Source organism: Neodothiora populina (genome assembly GCF_041146345.1).
Source record: "Neodothiora populina strain CPC 39397 chromosome Unknown canker_contig_5, whole genome shotgun sequence".
Taxonomy (NCBI): Eukaryota; Fungi; Ascomycota; class Dothideomycetes; order Dothideales; family Dothioraceae; genus Neodothiora; species Neodothiora populina.
Window position 1 is genome coordinate 1,250,040 of NW_027191405.1, and position 24,456 is coordinate 1,274,495.

Sequence of the window (24,456 nt, forward strand, 5' to 3'; positions counted from 1 at the left end):
TCGTGGACTCGATACTCTGTCTTGCAACAAGGCTTGCACTCTCGACTTGGTGAAAGCAGGCTGTGAGACGTTGGGGTCAGCTTCAGACCATTGATACATGGACAGAGACGCGAAAATGCTCTGGCGGAGCAGCTTATGGGTTTGTCGCTAGGTTCACAAAGCTCCCTGGTAGATTCGAAAATATTGCTTTGAGATCACGCCTTGTCTAGCATCTCCCGTCTCTCCTTGCTTGTCACGGCGCAAGTACAGTGGTAGTCGACATCATATGATGCTGTTTCACTGGGCTGATATGCCATTACCAAAATAGCCGCCTCCGCCATTCACATGCGCAGTATTATTCGCAGTCTTGATGGCAGCATCGATAGAGCCCGTCGCCTTGGGTCGTTCTCCAGGAACAGACAAATTGTTGCCATGGCTCAGAGTCTTCAATCCTGCCGAAGCAAAGACAGACTTTAGCAGCTCGCCGCTCTCGTCGATGCCGACTACAAACCGTGCCAGCTCTTTGCACAGCTCCCAGTCACCTTCTTGACTGGCTCGAGCGAGCAGCGTTGCGATCTGCTGCGCATTGAAACTGCCTTCGTCGAAAGCGTGCAGAATCAAAAGATAGCTTCCGGCTGTCTTCAGCATTCCCTTGTTCAGTGACTCTTCGAATAACGACTGCACTGGAGGTAGACATTTGAACAGCGTGATCCAACTGCGGAGCTCGGTCTTGCGAGTACATCCCGCCACGATGTCCAAGTATGTAGGGAAGGAAGACAAAAACGACAACACGCTGGGCAACAGTGCTGTCTCTGTCGGTTCGGGCGATGCGTCCACTTCTTCGTCGAGAACGTTGTGAAGAAGTATTTCGAGGGAGTGCGAAAAGTATGGAAGCTTGCGGTAATAATGTGACAGATGCAGCGCTGCAGAAGAGTCGTACTGGGCCAGATGATGTCGTAGAAGTGCCGGAATAAACAAATGGGTGCGCGGCATCGTGCGAAAGTAAGAAAAGTCGACATCCCGTCGCTGTACCAGTTCAGGCTCCATGCCCGTTATTATCCCCTTTTCGACCATAATCGACAAGGGATAAAAATCCGTGGGGATTTCTACTGGCGGTGGGATCTCGCGTTCGAGCTCTGTTGGTGCGGACGAAAGAACGTCAAGAATCTCCGGCCAGACGTGAACGGCGGTACCATTGAAGTACCAGAGAGAATCCCGCAGGCCTTGACTTTGTGGCTCAAGTGCAAGAGGACCAGCGTTCAGGTGCAGGGGCGATGACAACTGCGTGGTAGTAAGCCAACCCGGAGACTCGCGCGAGAGCGTATAAAATTCTACATCGTGCGCGATGACTCGCATGTCGTATTTCAGCTCTCCGTGTTCGTTGGCAGATGGTTGCAGCAACACCAGCTTAGCGTCCACAAGAAACAGTACAGCTGCAGTGGCCACATCTTGTGATGGGTCACCGTTTTCTGGGACAAAGTCAGATAATCTGTGACTAAGACATTAATAGAATTGCGAATTGCACTTACCTCGCTGTTGCTCGGGCAGCACCCAGCTGATTGAACGCACTCGTGGAGGTGCTCGAATGATGCCGTGAAAGGCGATCTGACCCACCTGAGCCAAGCGCACGGACTTGTTTGACGAGACGAAAATGTAGTGGAGCAGTATGTTCTCGTACGTGTATACCAACACAGAGTCTTCCCCGGAAACGGCGATGCACACAACAGGATACGCAAGTGTTTCTGTGTGCAGGACTTGCGAGTTGTCGAGGGACTTTTCCCGTGAGTAGAGTCGCACCTAGCAAAAGTCATTAGCTCCGAGGGTCAAGAACGTGGGCCAACAATCAGTTACCTGGTAGCTGTTCCCCGACTCCACCGCTGCGACAAGGATGTGCTGCCACCAACACATGCCGCCTCTCACTGTGAAAGAATCTTCCTGCCCGGGATCATCAAATGTCTTCCACCGGCCACTGCCAACACTATAATTGGCCAAGCCACGGCGTCCAGCGACTGCTATGTATCTTCCATCAGGCGATACAACGCTCAGACGGATGGGCCACTGCGAGGCGAGATAAGCCTGTGGAATCTGTACAGTCTGCCAGAGTGAAGTCTCGCCTGAGATTGTGGTCGCACCGGTTGCATCGAGGCCCTTGTAGATCATGATGCTCGTGCTTGCCTGCAGTAGAGACCTCGCAATGTTGGGCATGGAGAAACAACCCGTGGCGCTGCTTCTCGCAACCTCGAGGACATGAAGATGCGGCGTCTGGAACCCCAGAAGCACTATTTCGCTACCAGCTCCGATCCAGAAGCTGTCCTTGACGCCTCCAAGCCACTGCTCTTGGCTACTGTCAAGCATCGACCGATCGGCTGTGAAGGTGTTTGCACCCGGTCTACCATAAACACTCCACAGCGCCCAGCCTTTCTCGTATCCGACGAACAAGCAATAGCCATCAGGAGAGTAATTCATGCAGGTGACCTTTCCAGACGTGTCCGCAGAGACTGGCAGGCTCAACTCGTGAGACGAAGGAATGTTACCAAGATAGTCTTTGGCAGCGTACACACGGATCTTGCAGTCTGCGCAGGCGACAGCTATAAGTGAAAACCGAGCGTTGATGGCTGCTTTGGTAGCATATGTGCTTTTGTCTTGTGGGATGTGGAAGCAAAAGCCCTTGAACAGAGATTTGGGGTTCGCAGGATCAACATTACTGCCAGAAAGTCTCTGCACCGCATACACCCGGCCGTTATTTGTTATCCAGGTGTGTAGGTTCATCGGTCTGTCGTAGAATATGTCGATGATGGAAGTCTTCTCGGCAAGCCAGGACATACGCTTCAGCAACTCGGTGCTGTGCGACGAACCCCTCTCGTCGGGCGACCAGCGTATGCATTGAATTGCTGCGGGCTTGACGGTAGCCACGACAAGCTCCTCATCCAGGACCAGTGACTTGGAGATGCCCGCATCTATCCGAATCACCATCCTGAAGCGTATGTTGACCTCCCAAATACCCTCGCCCTCGCCTGGTCCATTTCCAGCTGGTATACTTGGCCTCCGGAAGCCGTCTGTGCTGGCACGTCTGGTGTGCGAACCATTGATACTGTAAATCTGAGGCTGGTAGACGCGAGCGGATGGGTCCGTAGCCAGGGAATATGTCACGAGAAAGCCTTTCTCGGTCTGTACAACTATGATAAGAGCATCTGGACGCAAGAGTAGTGCGGTGTTTGATCCATACGTGTCCAGTGAGCGCTCAGACCGAATGACCGTCGCAAGAGCTGCAGTAGGCTGTGATGGCATGGTCAGTAACACTTAAACAAATGCGCAAAGCGGCACACGCGACCGAGTAGAGCGGATATAAGGCCCACCTTGGTCTGCCACACGGTAAGGGACGATCTAGTAATACTCGCAAAGACATTTCCGCCTCTGGCTATCTTGATGTCGATTGTGTCTTGAGCGGCATTCGAATCCCGGGAGGAGGCTGGCGCAGCAGGTAAATCGTTGACCACAGGCTCTTGTCCTCCATCTTCTCCTCCATCACGAGTCGCAGGCCGACTAATACGGTGGGCACTAGTATCATCATCGTTGCTGTCGTCGCTTTTGATCAGGTCTGATGTATCTGCGTTGTCGTTGCTGTTGTTGTTACTGCGGCGATTCACACGAGTAGTAGTAGAAGTAGCTGCATCTTCATCATCATCATCATCATCATCATCATCATCATCATGGGATAATGTGTTTGCATTGTTATCCAAGCCGTCATTGCATACGACCAAGCCTCCGCCGCCGCCACGCGTGAGTGCTGTATGCTTGGAAGCAGCGTATATCTTGGGTGCCCCAATGGGCCAGTACATTGCTCAACACTTCATTTGCATCGGGAAGCATACAAGAGTCCCGTACGCGCGCGAGTGATCAGTAGCAGTAGATCATAAACAAACATGCAGACTGGAGTCGTTGTTGACGCAAGCAAGAGATGGAGATACGATTCCCCGACGGACCGCGGCTTCCATAGTGGGGCCATCCACCCTCCGTCACTCAGCCCATACAGTACTGCGCTTGTGCGACAGATCAACCACCACTTGAAGTGAGAAGAACAAATGTGCGATGCACTATGTGTCAACTCAAACGAAAAGGACCAGAGAAGCCTGTCTCTCTTTCTTAGTTACAATCCACCAGCCATGGGCATTATGAACACTGACTATATACATTCCGCCTCAGGAGCCTGCTTGAAGCTCAGGGTATCATATCAACAATCCGACCGCTGGTCTCGCCAGCCATGAAGGTAAAATAGCAAAACGCCTCCGCCGACATCTCTATTACTCTCTAGGCCCTCCGAACTCGTACACGCCTCCGTGCCGACTCAAGACCGTCCCCAAACCACCAACCACCTCGGCCTGGAAGGGCTCAAACGGAACCTTTTCGCCGTCGATGCTGATGAATCCCTCTGTCTGACCGTTGCGCAGTTTCGGAGAAATGCGATAGGCCTTGATCTTGCGATAGTTCACGTAGGGGAGGTCGAAGAACTTGTTTTGCTCGACGGCCAGCAAAGCCTTGACTGCTGTCATCCGTGCAAGGTTGCCATCGATATTCACCAGATCCAAGTTGTTGTCGGCAGGGAGCGCGGCAGGGAAGAAGGGCGCATCGCTTGACATCCACGTCATGTTGCCGCAGTAGAAATTGCCCAGCGTGGGCATGGACGTCTGTATCCAATCGTCCGGTATCTCGTCCTTTACTGTGCCATATTGAAGTTTCGGAAGCGGCGAATGCAAGTGATCCTCCATCTCCTCCTCGATCTCGCTTTCTCGTTTGGCAGCGATGGCCTTTTGCTCACTCCGCGTGCGCCTGTACACTTCTTTGATCTCTTTCTTGTCGTCTATCTCCACCTTGACGGCTACTTCAGCAGGATATACCGTCTTTCCTAGTAGCCTGAACAAGAAGCCCACGGTGAAGCGTGCACCTCCCATCCACCTGATGTTTTCGGTCCCTAAATCGCAGTCGGCGACAATGCCAACGGACTGACTGAGGAAACTCCAGTATTGCTGGTCCCCCTGAGTGATGGCCACCAGGTCCAGAGGGGTGCGCACTCCCTTGACGACAGCCAAAGCGGCTAGGGCAGGTGAGTCGGTTCCGTTTAGATTCAATGACATTGCGTTTCCGGATCCACACGGTAGTTGCGCAACGGCAATTTTCTTCAGCGCTCGTCTGGGACTTGCCTGTCTCGCTAGGCCGTTGAAGACTTCGTGAGGCAGACCATCTCCAGAGGCACACGCAATTACGTCGTATTTGTCCACATCAATCTTCTCGGCGATCTCGACAGCGTGACGGACGTGAGTGGTTTGCTCTACGTCTAATTCGCAGCCGGCGGCCTTGAAGATGGGTTCAATCTCCCTCAAGTAGATTCTACGGCCGGCTCCTTTTCCTCCAAAGGGATTGACCAATACTTTCAGACGCAGATGGCGCTGACCAGATGGATATGCTATGTCAAGAAGTTTGGCGACCCATGACTTGGCCGCAGAGGAGGATGTTTTGTCTCCTAGAGTGTATGAGATGCGCGCCGGGCGGCAGGAGGTTTTGGAAGTGGGCAAGGCATGTTGGACCACCAGCTCCAGTTCGTCGACGAAGGCATTGAGAATATTATAGTAGGGAATGGCATGCGTGGCACGCGATCCTGAGTCAAGTCAGTCTGTTATCAATGTGACGTCTACCCGATGGCAAAGGTAAGTAGTTGCATACTTCCAGGCAAGAGGCCACAGCAATTAGAGGCGTCTCGGTGAACAAGTCCCTCGTCAAGTACAAGAAGCGAGTCGGCTCCCAGCGTCAAAGACGAAGTGTGAGCGACCAATAACGTAGCATCAGTCTCCAGCAACCCCTCTCGTTCCGCCGGCTGTGACGGATCAACGAACGGATTGTCGCTATAGTTCTCCTCCTCCGACATGGCTAGGTGACTTGACTAGACAAGTCGGCAGGGGAGAGAAGGAAGATGGTGCCCCGTACCACCCACAATGATCAAGAAACTAATAGATGCAGGTGTAAATCGATGATGAAGAAGATCGGGTACAAGTACTGTACTGTACTGTACTGTACAATACTATACCCTCAAAAGGCATGCGCTAATGGCTGGCTATCGATTAAGGCAAGGGCTCGAAGCACAAAGCAGGAAACAAGCAACAACGAACCAGGGAACAAGGCATCAGCGGGCCGGACAGCCGAAGTCACGCCAGAATTGGCTCCTGCACTTCCTTCTTCCAGCCCTGCCCGTAGTGCCGCTCCTGGCCGTGGGGTTACTGATAACCATGCACACACACACACACACACATCTCATGCATATGCCGCTCGTACTTTGCTACTGTGTACATTACTTGTGTGATGCGAGATGTCATGTTTGGGGGACATCGCTTTGCTAAGCTTCAATAACTCAATATGTTCTTTTACACATGATCGACGTGCATCCTTCTCTAGTTTTCTCTCTTTCTGCATCTGAGCTCCTTCATCTTCCACCTGACAAACCTCGTCCGGTGCCCACATCTGTTCAGAAATAATCTCCAATCTTGTTGAGACCCTTGAGTGAGCCCAGACTGAGTGCTAGACCTTGCGAGCGACTCCTGATCCTGACGAAACCTGTCACTACTCCTCCGTCCTCGCCTTCTTGCTCCACGCTCAAGTTCGCCAATGCATCCTCGCCTGTAACACTCTGTTAGCACCTTTAACCATAATGTCAACATGTGAGAAATGTACTTACCGAACACGCTCCTGGCGTACAAGTTGGCACTCAAGAATTGACAGTCCCCGCTGAGACTGGCCTCGGGTGTCAGACAGCTCATATTCGTAACCTTCATCAGCCCCTTCAAGAAGTCGCGCAGCCCCTTGCCGGCTGGCATCTTCGTGTTGATGTTGACCTTGTTTTCCCACTCAAACTCGGTCCACATGGTTCTGAACTGCGTCTCCGTGCATTGTGCTGGTTGGATATAGTCCATGATGTCGACGTGCACGTCATTGAGGATGACGACGTTGGTCTCCGTCGACGAAGCACCCTCATAGACGACGTTACCGAATATGACGCCGGTGTCTGTCGACGATACTTTTATCGTTGCCTGCACGTTAAGGAAATCGAGAGGTGGAAGGTTTTGCGTCGTTGGCTTCTCCACAACCTTGAGATCTCCCACCGTGGCAAACTCCACTGATAGGTTTTGCAAGGTCTCTCTGGTCTGGTTGACGAGCAGAACGTCGAGGATGATGTCGAATTGATGTACTTGTACGTAAGCTTCGGCATAAACGGCGTCGGAGAACCCAGTGAGCTGCACCACGCGGCTGAGTTTGGATGTGAGGTCTTCCGTAGCCGAGTCGCCTCCCGTGGCTTTCTCCAGGTCCATACCGATCTCATCGGCACCGTCGACGGCATTCTTCTTGGTAAGCTGGCGGATGACAACGACATCGTCGACCTGGATGGCGTTCTTTGCCTTGGCGACGGCATCCTTCTCGGCCCGCTTCTTCTCTTCCACATTGACCATATCCCTGAATGCTTTTCGTGTGTCATCGAGGAAAGCGTTCTCCAGCTCGCGCTTCTGCGCAAACTCGGCGAGAGACCTCACGCAAGACATGATGCGGTCGATAGAGTCCTCGTCAATCGGGTGCTTGACGAAGTGTGATTGACCTGCTCGGATAATGGAAATCATGATCAACATGGCTTCGGCGCGTAGCACGTTGGTTCGGGCCTCATCGTTGGAGATCTCGCTGTAGCGCATGACGAGCTTGGTGAGAGTCGACGACAAGACGGTAGCTAGGTAGTAGTCACCATCGAGGATAAGTTGACGCAAAGGTGGCTTCTGGGCGGCTTTGACTGCTTCAAGCTTAGCCTTGACAGCAGCTTGGCTAGTGAGAGCACTCTCTGTTGCGTATGTGCCATCTGCGAGGACTTTCCGCGATCCCGTAGGTCCAGAGGGCTTGGAGTGGCCGTTCACCTGATCGCCAAGGTTGCTCTCGCCGTCGGGTTGCTCTTCGAGAAGTCTTTGTTCGGAGGCAAGAATGGGGATCTCGCCCAGACTGGCGCGGATACGCTTCCAGGCCTCGCGAATGTCGTTTGCCTCGAGTGAATATTCTCCGATAATCCACAATGATCCGCGGTATACCTTGCCAGCTCTGACTTCGCCAAGAGTCGAGACCAACCTCTCGACAATTGTTTGCCTGAGTTTGGGGAACTTCTCAACCACCTCTTTGACGAATGAAATGACGTCTACCGCCGAGGCGTTGTTAAAGTCGGCGATGAAATCCATTAGAAGTCCAACAACACTGGCGGCAACCTCGGAGAATTTGACGGCGCATTGATGGATAGAGTGGATGAGTAGAGAGCGGTATTCGTTGTTCTGCAATCAGTTAGACGATTCGATTCCAATAGGGCCGACACGGCGCAGTGCAAGTATACCTTCTCGTATTGTTCGTCGACAGTCTTGGCCAGCTCTTTCTTCAACAACAAAACAACCTCTTCGACGTTCTTGCTGGACACCATGTCGAGCGCAATTCCGAGCGCCTTGCTTCGCACATCAAGATCTGGGCTGGACAGAACGCGCAGAATTTCCATGGTCAGGTCGTCTAGGACGCCTTCGTTGGCCTTGCGCAATTGGTTGACCTTCTCGAGGACAATCAACTTGACGTTGTTATCCGGCTCCTTGATGCTCAGCTCGATGAACTTGGCAGCAGCGGCCTTCACGGCGACGGGGTTGCTGGTGAGAGCAGTAAGGGAGGAGGCAGCCTCGTAGACGACGGTGGACTCCTTGGCTTCGAGGAGGTCGAAAATGAGGCGCAGGTAACGGGCCTGTCGCATTGTTAGAGGCATTGGGGTAGGTAGTGCTATGCGAGTCCAGAACGTACCTTGTTCTGCGGATTCGTCACAGCATCCTTGCGGATGAATTCCAGTTCGCCGAGCTGCAGCAACTCATCCGCGTTGGGGATACCCTCGAAGACGGAGCTCAGATACTCGAGTGCTTTGTCGTGGCTGATCGAAGCGAGGGCAGCAAAGGCATTTCTCTTGCAGGTAGCGTCACTCTCGGCCTCGAGGAAAGTCTGGAGAAGCTCGGGAGCATCAGGCATCAGAGCTTCATTGTGCTGGTAGACAGATGCGATGGCGAAGACGGCGTTCTTGCGGACGTATGAGTGGCGGTGCTCGAGACATGCGCGAGCTGGTGCGAGTAGGGGCTCGATGAGTTCAGCATCGCGTAATTTGCACAGAAATCGTAGGGTGTTGCCTCTGATGTACTCGTTTGCGTGCTGTAAGTCCATGCGAATGCCGTTGCTAGAGAGTAGGAGAAAGGATAGATTAGCGCGCCTGCCCGAAATCTGGAGCTAACAGCAAAACAATGAATTGCGACGAGCATACCAGACCAGAATCATCTCCTGCTTGAGCTTGCCGTTGGCGTCGTGCTTCGGGCACACCTCGTAGTACATGTACAGGAGCTTCTTAAGGGGCTTGCTCTTCGAGGGCATGACGAATCGGATAATGTGCATCAGAAGCTGAGGCATTGGGTCGCCATTGAGCATGATGGTCAAGATTCGTTTCATCGTCTCTTGCTTGCTTTCATCTGTGCCCTTTTCAAGCTGTGTGCGAAGGTCCTGTAGGGAAGGCTGATCGGCTGTGTTGTCTTGATGTACAAGACTGTACGAGTTGTCCAGGAAGGTCGCCATGATTGTGGGATATGGGGCGATTCAGTGATTGAATGCTCGAGGTAATTCCCCCGACCTCACTCCTTCAAATGTCTGGCGGGATGAAACAGACACGGGTCAGGTCAATGCCAGGGAGGGTCGAGGTCAAGGAGAGAACCAGGGCCAAGACTATTAGAGCGAGCGGTCTTTGTTGTGTTGTCCTCCTGAGGCACAAGGAAGGAGCGCAGTAGCAGTGGACCAACACGGCAAGAGCAAGAGAATATAATTGAATAAAGAGACGGAGGCCAGTGTTGTCGCAACAGTGCCTTGAGGTATTGCAGTGAGGTGTAGGTATTAATCAATTCATAAATTCAAACAACATGGGGGTTTCCATCGACACAGCTGTCCCCTGCTCTGTTCCGCTTCAATCATCGTCTCGCTCTCTCTCCTTCTCCGGGGCGCGCCATCATCCACAACATCAGCCCTACCGTCTTGGCCCGGCCTCCGCTGCCTCACCAGGACACCTGCTGTGGCATATACACTACACTACTACCACCACCTACCAACACCTGGTATCAGTCGTCATCACATGAAATCATGGCGAGCACCGAGCCTTTCTACCTGAGATACTAGTAAGTTCCTTAATATTCATGTCAACTCGTCACACTGCATGATCCCCTCTTTGGCCAGAAAATTAATTAGGACACTTTTTGTCCATCGACTACCCAATTTCCAATGCGAATTCAAAGCACTCCCTGTCAGAAGAATAAAAACAAGGAGTCTACAGCCATCATATCGGTCACGCATTCACTGACCGTGATCATCACAGCTCGGGCCATTCTGGTAGATTCGGACATGAGTTCCTAGGTATTTATTGGATTCTACCTTCGTATGGTACCCAGCTAAGATTATCGAAGAGTTCGACTTTCGCGCATTAGGTGATGGCCGCTCGGCTTCAGCGCGATACGCAAACAATTCGAATTACCGGAACGATTCTCTGATTCGGAAGGAGAGTATGTCTTCTCTTCTTCTCCATAAAAATCAATCGCCACTGCTGACTATATCCTCAGTGTGTGTGAGCTCATTGATGATTGATGAGATCAAGCGCATCATCAAGGACAGCGAGATCATGAAGTACGTGTACTCGAGATTCGTCTCTTCGGCGACAGGCATTGACCGTTCCACAGGGAAGATGACACGAAATGGCCACAGAAGAACAAAGATGGCAGGCAAGAACTAGAGATCAGACTCGGCAATGAGCACATTTCATTCGAGGTAAGATCGCACTCGTGTAGGCGGATGCTGCATCTTCTAATCACATGTTAGACTGCCAAAATCGGCTCTCTTGTCGATGTGAATGAGTCTGAGGACCCCGAGGGACTTCGCGTTTTCTACTATCTGGTGCAAGATCTCAAGGCTCTGGTCTTCTCACTAATCGCGTTGCACTTCAAGGTAACCCAAGACCACCGTACCTATATTACAATATGGCATGTAGTTGACACACAAGCAGATCAAGCCAATCTAAGTCATATCGCCTGTGGGATTGACCAAGATTAGTGGCGGACGGTAGAGGCTCGAGAAGACTCGGTTCTGTGAGGATGCAAACACATTCATCAACATGCCGGCCCACCGTCTTCCAACTGAATTCACGTGGAATGACTACGAGCCTTGTCAAATATTATGCGATGCAAAGCAAGCAGAAAGTCCATGATAAGCTTGCAGGAGAGGGCAGAGGTTTAGCCCAAACATCTTGCGAGAGTAGTGCGTGGTGGCCGGTCGCATGCATACTGTACTGTACTGTATTTGTCTGGCCCGGGTGCATGGCGCCGGCGCACAGACATTTGAACGAGGTGATCGCAGATGAATGGGAGAGTTGGGGGGCTTTCTCCTTGTGCCTCGTGCTTACTGGAGGTGGTTCCCCGCCGTTCAAGCGGATCAAGGGTCTCCGCAGGAGAGACTGCCAAGATGAGATGGGATCATGAATGACTTGGACTGTGAGTCTGGCCTGTCTCGCCTGTATCATCGAGTCCTCATGATCACGGCTGTCGTTGCATAGCACACCTTAGCATACCCTTAGCATACATACAATGTGCCTAACCTAAATCCACCCATCGCTACCTCCAGTTTTACTTTTATGTTATCATATAATTGTCGTGTTCTACTCTACCTTCTACCTTTTTACCCCATGGTTCACCCTTGACTTGTAGTAATCCCTCCTTGACATAACATCATGCCCACACCTAGTGACTACACACTCGATTCGCCGCCGACCGCTATCTCCGTGGATGCCAGAAATGTACATACAACCTGCCCGCCCGAGGAGGACAGGGAGACCATAGTGCCGCGCACAGAAAGAGCAGCAACATCACCACAGCATGCGCACAATTCGAGTCCAGACACAGGCGGATCCGATTCACCTGGGCTGCCCGCCTCCTCCCCACGCGATCAGCCCGGGTCCGATACCGTCGCCGCAGCTCGAAACCCGCAGTCCCCAGAAGCCACTACTCCACTTAAACACATGGACGCCGTGGACGAAGCCATAAGCACAAACACCGCAGACGAAAACACATCCTCGTCGTCGGCCACGTCGGACGAGTCGCGAGACAGTGACGCACGTCTCGCGCACTCCATGTCCGCTGCCGCCATCTCACCTTCCCTTCCACCGACCTATCCACTTGTCGCCTCGACAACCAAAAGAGTATGATGAGACAGACCCAAACTAATTGTCTTTGTGTTCGCCGTTGCTGACCCGGCTTTGAAGTTCTTGCCTAACTCGAGCTCGTCCCTACTACGGCCGGGGAGTAAATTCCACGGCACTCAACAATCAGACCGCCAGACGTACGATGTGCAAGTGGAGATCAAGCAGGTGGACATGGAGAACTCCTACCTGTGTGGCTATCTTCGAATTCAAGGTGGGTAGGGACCTGATCGGTCGGAGACGGGGTTTCCCTGCAAGTCGTTCTCGTGACTCACATCTTATTTCATCCAGGCCTCACCGACGATCACCCAACGTTGACGACCTGCTTCGAGGGCGAGATAATTGGCACAAAACACACATTCAAAACAGCCCATCCCGAGTGGGGGTCTACCGAGAAGGTGGACATGCAGCATTGGGCGCGCTTCCCTGCATGGCGTCCTCTTGCCAAACAAGCGAGATCGCCCAGCTTCACCTTCAAGAACTTTGCCCAGCGGGAGCATCTCTTCATGAGGTGGAAAGAGTATTTTCTCGTGCCTGATCACAAGGTGAAATCGATTACCGGCGCTAGTTTCGAGGGTTTCTATTACATATGCTTCAACCAATGTACAGGCACCGTCAGTGGTATATATTTCCACTCACGGAGTGAAAAGTAGGTCTTGCAGTTTTCTGACAACAGAAGTATCCACCGAGGCTAATTTTGTTGTGATCGTCAGGTATCAGCAACTTGAATTAAAACATGTCGACGACCGGGGCTGCTTGGGTGCAATGGAGTTCAGGTAGTTGTTCATGATGGTATGCGAAGCGTCTTCTGCCGGCCAACAAGGCATGGCTATGCTACGAAATGACAAATGTATGCGCGGGTTGGAGCAATTGGTGGCGTTTCTCTTCTTCTTTCCTATATTCCCTGTTGACAACTTATTTTTTTGTCTATTCGCAGGCGACTGCACTGTCATCTTCGACCTGTCTTATTAGTAAAGTGGGGACTGCTCCTCTCGGTCACCTCCTCTCCTTTTTTTTCTTTTCGAAACGCAAAAGGTGTTTATTGGATGTTCAACGGTTATCACAGTCATCGGAGTAGGAGCGACATTAGTACAGCAAGCTACAGTGGCGAAAACAACTCGCGAAAAGCATGCAGCTATCAAAGGAAAAGTCCCGAGACCACGCAAGCACACCCCACACTGATCGGGACAGTGTGAACGACCGAAGTATTCATGCCAAGAGATTGGAATAGATACAAAATGTAGTAGAATTGACAGGAAATGATGCATTGAGTAAGGTAGGTAGATTGAGTGAGGTGTGCAGTCTTGACGACGACCTCCACTAAGGTAATTATGGGGGGACCTAGGGTAGAAATCACCAGTACCAAGAACAAGTATTTGCATGCACAGATGGCCACAATTAAGAGTAGCACATGTCTTCAGCAAAAGTGAGGGACAGACATCGAAAGCGAAAGCGAAAGCGCCAAGGTCGGCTGGTCTGGTCCGTGCGGCGTCATCGGCTAGCGTCCACACGACTACGAAGTTCGCGAAATCTTCAATGATTGAGAACTTGTCGACGACGAGCAAGCCAAGTACGCCCAACGACCCCTCGACAATACCGCCAACACCGCCGAGATGCTGTACATTCACTCCGGTAATTCGAAAGCGTGCATCAGAGTGTATACAAGGATCTCGTAGAGCTGACAATTTCGCAGAGGAGACCCTCCCCATCCCTGAGGGTGGTACGTTTTGCGCAAACCCACGAAACCAATCGACGACAGGCCAGCGACTAATCAAATGACTCTGCAGTCAAAATCTCGATCAAGACCAGACAGGTCGTCGTCGAGGGCCCCCGTGGTGTACGTTCTCCGATGGAAAAACGATGAAATGAACCAAAAGAAGACGGAAACAGGAATGCTCATACCACTTTTCCCACAGACTCTCCACAAGGACCTCTCGCACATCGCCGTCTCTTTCTCCACCCCCAAGGCCAACACCTTGACCATCACCATGCACCACGGTGCCCGCAAGAACCTGGCCACTCTCCGTACCGTTCGCACCCTCATCAACAACATGGTCATCGGTGTTACCAAGGGCTTCAAGTACAAGATGCGCTACGTCTACGCCCATTTTCCCATCAACGTCAACCTCGACAAGAACAACGAGACCGGTCTTTGGGAGGTCGAGATCAGGTATGCTTTTTTCTCTGGGTGCTGGATGACTTTTGAAAAGAAAAAAAGAAGCTGAGAATAAACTACAGAAACTTCTTGGGCGAGAAGATCGTGAGAAAGGTCATCATGGCCGACGGCGTCGACGTCGAGGCCTCCAAGGCACAGAAGGATGAGCTTGTCCTCTCCGGCAACGACCTCGAGAAGGTCTCCCAGAGCGCCGCAGACATCCAGCAGAAGTGCAGAGTCAGGAACAAGGATATCCGAAAGGTGCGCCCTCTTGATTGTCGATTGCGCGATTGCGCCCATTCGATGACTCTACTAACACCGAACAGTTCCTTGACGGTCTCTATGTCTCCGAGAGGGGCAACATTGTTGAGGAGGCTTAAGCGCACTTCGACTCGGCGTGTCTTGCTTCCTTCCAATGAAATAACTGGCGAAAGGCGGTACTTTAGGGATTTGCTTTGCAGTCTGGGCTGCGGTAGTACTACAAATGACATACGGGCAACATTCCAATGGACCAAAAATGTAACGATTCCACCCAAAAAGAATTCCTGTTCATTTTCACCCGCTGTTTTTCCCTGCTTCTTGATCATCTACAGTTCTGAAGGGCGCTGCTGCTGCGTCACTTTCTACAAAAAGGACATAGCCGTCATCTGACCGACCGTGAGAAAGAGAAAGAGCAAAAAGAAGAGAAGACAGAGCTTGGAATAGTCAGAATATGGAATGCCATTTCGCCCCCTTTTCGCCAGTCACAGTCCAGGGTATCTGAGCCGTCCACAAACATGAAATGTGCCACCCAGTCCTACCAACTTCGGTCGCATGAAGAGAACGCCTCCGAGTTCGCTCTCTGTGCTGTTTATCCGAAAGCCTGCATTTCCTCACTTTTAGAAAATGCGCCATGTGAAAGCTGACTGTCCTTCCTATCGCACTGGTTTTATAAACTGAAAAGAAACGGGGACTTTGTGTGCCAACCGCGAGTGATCCATTGATGTGAATCTGCCAACAATAATAACAACAACAACAACAACGGATCAAGCCTCGACGTGATGTGCCTTCTTGGTCAACTTGGACGCCTCCATGATGCGCTTCCCTCCCAGGCTCTTGATCAAGTCGACCAGCTTGTCCTCGGCGTCGAAGTTGGCCACGTCGTCGCCTCCGCCGATGCTTTTGCCATTGATCAAGACATTGGGGACGGTCCGTCTGCCGGTTGATTTTTCCAATGCTGCTTGGAGCCTCGCGCCGAGCGGGTGGAGGTCCAGCTCCTCGACGTAGGGTGCGGGCACGATGTTGTATCCGTCTAGAAGGATGTGCTTGGCCTTTTTAGAGTAAGGACAGTAGCTCTTTGAGAAGATGATGACTGTGAACCCAATTGTCAGTTTTGAATCCCTCTCGGTCAGTCTCAAGCACGACGACGACGACGACTTACTCGGGCTCTTCTTCAAGATCGAATTGAGCTCAATTTCCGTCTCGTGATCCTCATCGCTCTCTTCCTTTTCCTCTCCCTCCTTCTCTCCGCTGGCAGGGTCTTTGGCTCCCGAATTACCCACTTTAGCGACCCCGTCGTCCTTGAGCCCCTTCATCATCTTGCGCCCCGCCACGCTCTTCTCCGCCGCATCGACTCCCGTAACGCCATGCACGGCGTCCTTTGCGCCGCCCGCGACTTTCGCAGCGACGCTCTTGGCCTTCTCCGTCGCGTCCTCGATATCGACCGCGAACGGCTTCTGCTGCGGTTTTTCCTTGGGCGTGTTCGCAACAGGCAAGTCCGGGTCGCGCAAGTTGGCCTTTTGCGCCGCCTCGGCCTCGGCCGCGGCTTGGATCCGCTTGTGGTTCTCTGCGTCCAGCGCCTCGTGCGCTGCCCGCGTCTTTGCGTCTATCGCTGCCACTGTCCGCGTGTAGAACTCTGATGTCCGCGTCGATTGGCCCGCGTGTGACATGTAGATGATGGTCAGGAGGAGGACGCCCGCCAGGAGGCCGAAGGCTCGGAGCCGACGCTGGGACGGCATTGTTCTTTTTGTTTTAGTGGATATGCAGGGTGTGTTGTGCAGATCTGATGATAAGGTGAATGATAGGGATAATACTCCGATATTGATATGTTATGTGTGTATAATTGATCAATCCACGCCCCAGATATTCAGAAATGTGATGGATCTAGCTTAGTGTGGGAGAGCAGGAGCAGGAGCAGGAGCAGCAGCTGCGGGCAGGGGCAAGGCAAGCCGAGGTACCAAGAGTCGTTGACTCGTATTGCTAGACTCGCTCGTGACGTCGAAAAGAGAATCCCCTGACAGAATCAAGAGTAAATTCTAAAAATTCAGAAGGAAAAAATTAATATGAGGATAATAGAGACAAAGAGCAAAGAAGAAGCGACAAGAAGACAGACTCGCAGTGTTGTTGAACGAAAACCGGGCGAGGTGTCATTTTATCGGTGAATAACCGTCCAAGTCTCTATTGGATGCAGACTAGTAGTTGCGACAAACTTGGCCGCACTACTACTTACTGTACTGTACACACAAAAGACCGCCCTCTCTCCTTCGACCCCCCTTCTTTGTGCCCCTGAGAAGTGAGAACGGCCTGTGTCTTGGTGCTACGTGACCTTATCGTGTGTACAAGTCTTTGTGCTTGCTCAATATTGCTGGTGGTGCTTCTTGGTAGCTTTTTCCCACACCCGCATTTCGTCTGCGAGCCAGCCTGTCTGTCTGCCTTGTTTGTTCGTTCCCATGGTACAGCATCAAGAAGGCAGAAAGGAACAGCTCTGTTCTTTTCTCCGGGTGGACGACTAATCAGCGGGTGCGAACAAGGCTGCTTGTGGCTGCATTATTGCATGTCTTTACACGCATGAATCTGTGGCACCAGAGAGCGTAAGGTAGGTAGGTACCTTAGAAAGGAGAATCGCATGTCTCTAAGGGACCCCACTTGGACTATCTTACCGTACCGTATATCAAGTATTGTTGTCTCTTTGAAGCTTACAGGAACAGGAGAAGCCTGCCTTAAGCATCTATCATGCCACCGATTCTCTCCCGTCTTGCTTGCTCCTACTCGCAACCGTTTGCGGGTCGTTTGATCCATCCCATTCATCCATCTGTCCCGTCTGTCGGATCGGGCGGGCTGGATGTGTTGATGTTGATTCTGAAGTTGACTTTGATGTTGTGCTCGCGTGCTCAGATAACAACAAATTGATCATAATGCTAAGTCGTAGCCGAGTATCAAGCATTGAGATGTCGATCAAGCAAGCTTACCTGAAATGGACCAACGATTCCATCTTCTACATTCTGTAGCTTGACAGGTATCAATGCGTCAGTATCCCAAATACCTCCGTGTCCCTAGATGCGCAATGTCAAGAGCCTACCTGACTTTCAGCATCCACTAATCCCATGCCGTGATGCTTCCTTCTGAACACAAAATCTCTCCCCGTCTCGTGTGCACCACGTGGCGCCGTCATGCATTTCTCTGCTTCCACAGTACTTGTCATGTACATGCACCATCATCATTATCGCTATCGCCTGCCTGCCTGCCTGCCTCTCTGTCTCTCTGTTTTGGTACTTACCTTCACGTCTGCATGTCTCGACGTCTGTAGTGTGATGTCTTGATCCTTCCGATGGGGGATAGCTGGTTGTACAGTGCACGTGTACCTTCTTGAGACGAGGGGCAAGATGAAGCTCCGACGAACGAGGGAGGGGGAGAATGGGGCCAGAAATCCAGACTCGATACACGTAAGGCCATGCAGTACTTGTTGCACACAACGGCTCTTCCTCTGGCGTAGGTATGTTTGTGAGTACTTGTAACCACATGTGCTGTGCAACACACAGCTCGTGGATGTCAGCGCGACTAATAGATTCAGTGTAAGTTTCGGAGGGTTCGCCGAAAGTGGGTTAGCAATTGCACGAAAAGGTGAAGGGGTGGAAGGTAGGGTAACCCTGTCTGCGTTTTCACCTTTACCTGCTACATTGTTCACGAATCCAGGTTGGAGTGGGATTAATCAGGCTAGCTAAGGTGACTTGGAGTAACAGATATTTACGATCTCCTATTCCTTCTAATCGGCATCCCAGATATGTGGTGAGGGAATTCGTCATGTTTTTTCTATATCGAGTCCCAAGCATATGACAACGGCAAGACTGATGCCAGGTGAAGTGAGTGGGTGCTGCACCAAGCTTTTTACCATCCTTCATACAAGACTCAATTGTCCTCGTCATCAGTCATTGAGGTTCCTTCACTTGAACACATACGTGCTACAACAAGCTTTCCACCACTTCTATAAAAGTTTCGCTCAAATTCCCCTGTACCTGCCTTACTTACCATCGAGATCAATAATACATTAGTCCACCAGCAAACCCCAACTTCAATATGATGCGCTATTATCCCGAAGTCCTCGACAGCGTCGAGACCCTCAACCTGATCGGCTTCACCAAACCAACCGCAGAGAGCATCTTCGCTCAATGGTCAGCACGAGGCGATAATTCTGATGGGCTAATGCACTATGTCATCGCACATCTGAGGCAAATCGAGGATCCTGACTTGGAATGTTTCTCGGAGAGAAGTGCAATGGCTCGCATCGGGATCAACTCCAGAACTATAGATGCGTTGACCGACCCTTCTCTGTGCGGAAATAGCTGGGACCGAGACATTGTTGTTTCTGGCTGGAGGATACTTTCCGAGTGAGATATTTCGGCTACGACAAGAAGGGGCGGTAAAGGGGCAGTGAAGGGGTAGCGAGAAGGGCAGTGAAGGGGTAAGTGAAGGGGTGGCGAAGTAGTGGTAATGGAGTAGTGAAGCAGCAGCTAAGAAGCAGTGAAGGCGCAGCAGAGGGGCAGTAAAACATCACTCATTCACTTGTATGTCCCACTGTGCACTCGGTGGGTCTATAAAAGATAAAAATATCGCAATGTCTTGCTTTGAGATACAGAAGAATATATCACGCACTAGACTCGGCAGGCATTACTGCCCAACTCCACCACCCCCATATGAGGATACCCTACGATCCCCGCTAATGTCATGCACAAGCCCGAAATCAAAGGTAGATAGTTCGTTGCCAGAGGGATAGTGCACCATAGGTGAGCTTCTCCTCCTAGGACTCCGTGCAGGAATGACAGGCGGCTCTTCCTCATCATCGTCATCATCACCATCCTCCTCGGACGTGAAAGGATTTGACACGCCAACGCTGTGTCTGTAGTGATCATGATCGTGCTGTTGTGCTTCGTTGAGGCTCGTATACTGACCAGGTCCACCACGCCAGAAGCCATGCCACCGCGGATCGTCATCGGCTGGGCTGATCGGGCTCACTGGACTCATTGGTTCACGCATGAGGGCTGGCGAGTAAGGGGTTGACGGTCGGCGGGGCGGGGCAGCGGCAGCACCAGCCAGTTCTGACCTCGCCACAGCTGATTGGCTATCGTTGGAAGGGGTATGTACCGTGTCCCCATGCAGTTCATGTATTAGAGCTGGGTCTTCGGCAACATGGTTGAATTGTCGGGAGCTAGGCTCTACATAGCTTGCGTACGGAGAGTATGATATATCGCCATCGTTGGGGGCTTGCTCATACCGCCTTGGCGGCTCGTCGGTGTGAATCCCCAGACCCGTATATGCTGTATGAGTCTGCATTGGCATCGCCGGCGGAAGTGGAGCGTCCAGATTTATGTACTTCTCCGGAAAGTTGGCTGAGCTCGAGTCCTGTGTGTGCCATGGCCGGATACCTGACTCTGAAGCACTACTGGACCAATTCGAAGCATACTTCGCTTTTGACCCCTTACGGCGTTTCACAAGCCATGCGAGAAAGACAAAGGCTGCGATGGCCGCGCATCCCAGTCCGACCCCGAGGCCGATACCGAGATACTTCCCATTGTTGTTACCGTTCTCAGTGTTCGCGGACACGGTCTTGGCACTGTTTGTCGTAGACGTTGGACTGGAACTGCTTTGCTCTGTTGCACTAGGTATCACATTCGACGTGCTTCTTTCCGCCGCACTTGATTGAGGCGTCGACGAGCTAGATCTCGTTGCGGTCGAAATGCTAGATTGTGATGAAGCACCTGTATGGAAGATGTAGGTAGAAGAGTCGATGACAACGGTTCCCGGCCAGGTAAGTGAGGCAATGTCCGACAGCGCTGCAGATGGGTAGTATGAACTTATGAGTGATTCCGCTACACCCCAGAGTGACTGGATAGTTGGGTTGGTGTACGAGGCACTGGCAGTCGTAGTGACATCATCTGCTGCGGTGGAGGGAGTCGTTTGCGATGTCATGATCTAACCATTACACGCAAGAATAATTAATTTTTGGTATAAAAACTCCAGGCGTTCGAACAGGTATTTAGTGCAATGAAGCAGAGCCGTTGCATCGATCAACGCCCGCGAAGGAAAGATATATAAAGACGGGGGTAATTAAAAGTGGGCAGGATGGTCTGGAACTTACGGGCGAGCGTACAAACAGGATGTATGGCGCGCGACTACATGGGCGCGCAGCACGATAAGGTGTGATAAAACCCGACCCATCACCTACTTTGCGTAGCCGATATGGCTTCGATTATCCCAAATGGTGTAAGAAAAGGTCAATCATCCTTGGTCCTGCAGCATAGCCTGAAAAATCAAGGTTGTATCAACGATCAACATGCGCTCATTGGCTGAAGTCCAGCCGCTCAATGACGGAGAGTGTGGCGTCCGGTGTGTGGCTGAGTTTCAAGGATTCAGTACGTACCTCACTGTAACCCTCATTCCTCAAGTGGGTTCGTCAGTATCGCAGTTTCGTGATAGGGCAGCGTTCGCAGTTACAGTTGTATAAGCCAGCGCATGCGTTCCTGCGGCACCAAAAGGTTATCTGCCGGTCAGATGCTTCGTCTATATTGGGTATAATAATATAAATCAATATGCTGAGAACCTCTCTTTTGTCCATCCAATTATGTATACTCGCCCAATCACCAAATAGCTCACTCATAACTTTCAACCTGGACAATCTGAATATTCATAGGCCGTGTTCTGTTCCGCTACTCAGTTGCAGAAGATGCTAAGCACCGCGGTAAGTGTCCAGCGGAGGTGAGACGCTGCTATCATGATGTGCCGTAGTCATGATTTGTGCTGAATTTACTGCAGACAACCCTGACCATGACGCAAATTGCTGTGCGGGTGGTGCCGAAGGTAGGATGATATTTTGCTGCGATGATGCTTGTGTATACTGCGAGCTTGGGACAGATTGGCCTGGATCATGAGAATGAATCTGATGCAAGTCTGGAGGATACGTCGGCGTCGCAACCGGATGGATATTAGTAGGGCTTGAGTAGAGCTGGCCAAACGGCGATGGGGTGCCCAAAGAGTCTTGACCGAAAGAACCTTCATGCTGATAAGATGGCCTCCCAGAAGACTGCCCGGGCAGACTAGTAGTGCCTTGTAATTCCCAGGAACGCCGATTCAAGTCTTGGAGAAGATCTTCAGAATCTGCCTGAAAGCGATCTCGCCAGCTCATATAGCCCCAGCGCATACCAAAAATGCTCAGACAATCCGTGAATTTCTTGAGACAAGAGATGCTCCTGGCTATATTTGTCTGAACGTCTCTCGGCGTACTGGGCACTGGTGGCGGTGGCGCTGAATCTAATGGAACATGCGGAAGATCTGGCATCAATCCAGAGAGTAGCCTGTCCTGATTGTTTTGAAGGACTTCGATGAATTGTCGTCCAGTCATGTACGCCCTCATGGCGTCATAGAAGCTGATCGGAGCAGCATGTTTTCGGTTCTCGACATGTGTTGTCATCTTTTCCGAGTATTGTATTGCATATTCGAAGATCAGCGCTTGGGCGAACGGTGCAACGTTAGGTACTCGTGGAGAAGGTGCAAGGACATAGATGTAGGAATATAGAAGATTGAGCTCTAAGAAAGAACGGAGATGCTGGCTGATCGTCGTTGGCAGATGGTCCCACCAAACCTTCATCGAAAGACATATCCTCCATATACTCGGATATGGATCTTGCCATGGCTCACGGCCGGATTGGAATAGTTCCGCATACCAAGCAGACTGTAGGGTCCTGAGTTTGAATAGCTCCGGGGCAGTGTCCAAGGTTTTAAGAGTGATGCTATCTATTGTTTTCGAGAGCTGCCCTTGTTTTCGTGCGGCAGAATGGGCGGCAGTAAACGGCATGCTGACGTTGGACGAGTCATCTGAGAAGGAAAATGCTCGTGTCTGAACAAGACTTGTTGATCTGTCGAACGCATATACGCACCAGAATACTCTTCTGCGAAGCTCGAGTTTAGACCGCGGCATATGGGTCCCTTTTGGTGGATCTTGATGCAGACCAATGTCGACCATGGCGCGAGAAGCAGCGCCAATCAGGCTCCAGCTATCAAAGTGATGTGGGTCAATCATTGCGTATTCATGCAGTAGTAGCATAGCCTGAATACTTTGTATCGATCCAGGTCGCAGGACATGCTCAGCCTCTCGTAGAGCTGCAGACACATGACCCACAGCAGCCATGTAGTTAGAGTCGCCTCTTTGCTCTAATCTACCGGCATGAGCGATACCGAGCACCATGCGGACCATGAAGCGGTCAAAGGGGGTTGCTACTCCTTCTCTGTTACTATAGACTGCGTCAAACGATAGGAAGAAGCTGGTTTCTTGGAACAGAGGATATAGAATGAAGAAGTTGTCATAGTAATGCTGGATAATTTGAGTGGCCTCATTCCTTGGTGGTAACGGTTGGTGTATTACTTGCGGCAAAGGGTCCCTGTTACAAGCGGAAAGGATGAGTTGTGCGTAGGACACGGTTCCAGTGAATCCGTAGGCAAAATCTCGAGCAGTAGCGCTCACGGAACTGCACCACGTAAATACATCACCGCAGAATGTAAAGACATATGGACTTACAGAAAGCCAAAGTCAGAAACCAAGTCATCGATTTGGAGGCGCTCTTGTCGCTTTGCTGCTTTAGTCTCACCGGCTGGTGGAGGAATGATAGCCTGCGCTGCTTCTAGCTCGCCCGGAGTCGTGTCTTGATCAGACATACTGATGACCGATGATTTTCGCTGTTTAGCTTCCTGGATCCTACGCTCCAGTCTTTCGATCTTTGTCTCAAGTGTCGATACATAGCTGCGCTCTTTTCCTCGGGCAAACTGATCGTTGGTGCTCGAGCAGTCAGAAGCCTTACCGGCCCTTTCGCAGGAAGTACATGACTGTCGCTCGGAATCAATACCGATATCGTTGATGGTGGATTACAACATCGAAAATACAGACTTACGTACCGGAAGCTTGCCGTCACATTTGATCTTGGCTGCCCTGCACCTCGAGCAAGCGGCGACAGGCCTGCTGACTCGAAGAAGGGGAGTCTCCAGGACCATGAGGTCCAAACCCGGGGTGTAGAAGCCGAGTGCTGCCATCGAGAGATCAGTAAAAGGGACAGTGGCTTTCGCGCCGACAAGACTGCCCCCGTATATAGCGTAGCAGCCATGGTCTACCTGAGGTGTGATAAGGCACACAGCCTACGGAGTCGCCGATACATGACATGGCACGGGGAAGGATTGATGCACGAGGGATAGTAGGTGGCTTAACCCCAGGAGACACTCACGAAATTCGGCTGACTATTGACACACAGACGGCTCCAGTCCTTCTTGTTCACCAGATAGAGGAAAGAGAACAATTGCGCTATCGATCAGTCAGGGAGTAAATAGAGCAGGCGTTCGATATCTGCTCTCGGATTGTAAAGCCAAGCTTTTGAGAAAGCACAGGAGCTTGGAGAAGGAACACCACAGGGCAACGTCGTATGGGGTAGCGTCGCAGGAACCAGTGGAAAATAGGTAAGCTAAGGTGATGGAGCTACTGTGCGTGCTTGTAGGGGCTCGGTACTGGACGTGTGCGCAATCTCGCGCGGAACGGGTCCTCGAATGTAGCCTGGAGAGGAAAGATCGTTGGCCATTTCCGCTTCGTCGAATCACATTCGAGAACAGCCTCTCAAAGGTTGTGATATTATGCCTTTCTGGAGCTCGGAGGGCGAAGCCTTTAGCCCGAGGCAAGGCTAGGGATCCTTCGATATGTGATTGGCTACCTCTATTG

The 24,456-nt window shown here is 51.5% G+C and overlaps 8 protein-coding genes across 8 annotated transcripts; 3 read left to right on the top strand and 5 right to left on the bottom strand.

The window, feature by feature from the left end:
* Nucleotides 1-276: 276 nt before the first annotated feature.
* On the bottom strand, nt 277-3,818 carry AAFC00_005416 (uncharacterized protein; the record flags this gene model as incomplete). The annotated part of the gene is made up of 4 exons (XM_069345196.1): nt 277-1,448; nt 1,509-1,776; nt 1,831-3,255; nt 3,336-3,818. The coding sequence occupies 4 exons, from the start codon at nt 3,816-3,818 to the stop codon at nt 277-279; spliced, it is 3,348 nt and encodes a 1,115-aa protein (XP_069203025.1).
* A 462-nt stretch (nt 3,819-4,280) lies between these two features.
* AAFC00_005417 (uncharacterized protein) lies at nt 4,281-5,899 on the bottom strand (the record flags this gene model as incomplete). The annotated part of the gene is made up of 2 exons (XM_069345197.1): nt 4,281-5,632; nt 5,698-5,899. 2 exons carry the CDS (start codon nt 5,897-5,899, stop codon nt 4,281-4,283), a joined length of 1,554 nt encoding a protein of 517 aa, XP_069203026.1.
* A 594-nt stretch (nt 5,900-6,493) lies between these two features.
* On the bottom strand, nt 6,494-9,639 carry AAFC00_005418 (uncharacterized protein; the record flags this gene model as incomplete). Its single annotated transcript, XM_069345198.1, has 5 exons — nt 6,494-6,645; nt 6,704-8,324; nt 8,384-8,773; nt 8,830-9,250; nt 9,335-9,639. 5 exons carry the CDS (start codon nt 9,637-9,639, stop codon nt 6,494-6,496), a joined length of 2,889 nt encoding a protein of 962 aa, XP_069203027.1.
* Nucleotides 9,640-10,194: 555 nt separating this feature from the next.
* AAFC00_005419 (uncharacterized protein) lies at nt 10,195-11,122 on the top strand (the record flags this gene model as incomplete). Its single annotated transcript, XM_069345199.1, has 7 exons — nt 10,195-10,229; nt 10,427-10,464; nt 10,515-10,610; nt 10,668-10,731; nt 10,785-10,872; nt 10,924-11,049; nt 11,108-11,122. The coding sequence occupies 7 exons, from the start codon at nt 10,195-10,197 to the stop codon at nt 11,120-11,122; spliced, it is 462 nt and encodes a 153-aa protein (XP_069203028.1).
* A 705-nt stretch (nt 11,123-11,827) lies between these two features.
* AAFC00_005420 (uncharacterized protein) lies at nt 11,828-13,075 on the top strand (the record flags this gene model as incomplete). Its single annotated transcript, XM_069345200.1, has 4 exons — nt 11,828-12,295; nt 12,359-12,509; nt 12,587-12,944; nt 13,009-13,075. 4 exons carry the CDS (start codon nt 11,828-11,830, stop codon nt 13,073-13,075), a joined length of 1,044 nt encoding a protein of 347 aa, XP_069203029.1.
* Nucleotides 13,076-13,908: 833 nt separating this feature from the next.
* AAFC00_005421 (60S ribosomal protein uL6) lies at nt 13,909-14,830 on the top strand (the record flags this gene model as incomplete). Its single annotated transcript, XM_069345201.1, has 6 exons — nt 13,909-13,927; nt 13,989-14,015; nt 14,083-14,132; nt 14,212-14,465; nt 14,534-14,711; nt 14,777-14,830. The coding sequence occupies 6 exons, from the start codon at nt 13,909-13,911 to the stop codon at nt 14,828-14,830; spliced, it is 582 nt and encodes a 193-aa protein (XP_069203030.1).
* Nucleotides 14,831-15,475: 645 nt separating this feature from the next.
* Nucleotides 15,476-16,447, bottom strand: AAFC00_005422 (uncharacterized protein; the record flags this gene model as incomplete). The annotated part of the gene is made up of 2 exons (XM_069345202.1): nt 15,476-15,801; nt 15,871-16,447. 2 exons carry the CDS (start codon nt 16,445-16,447, stop codon nt 15,476-15,478), a joined length of 903 nt encoding a protein of 300 aa, XP_069203031.1.
* Nucleotides 16,448-21,429: 4,982 nt separating this feature from the next.
* AAFC00_005423 (uncharacterized protein) lies at nt 21,430-23,744 on the bottom strand (the record flags this gene model as incomplete). The annotated part of the gene is made up of 3 exons (XM_069345203.1): nt 21,430-23,224; nt 23,275-23,579; nt 23,649-23,744. 3 exons carry the CDS (start codon nt 23,742-23,744, stop codon nt 21,430-21,432), a joined length of 2,196 nt encoding a protein of 731 aa, XP_069203032.1.
* Nucleotides 23,745-24,456: the final 712 nt, after the last annotated feature.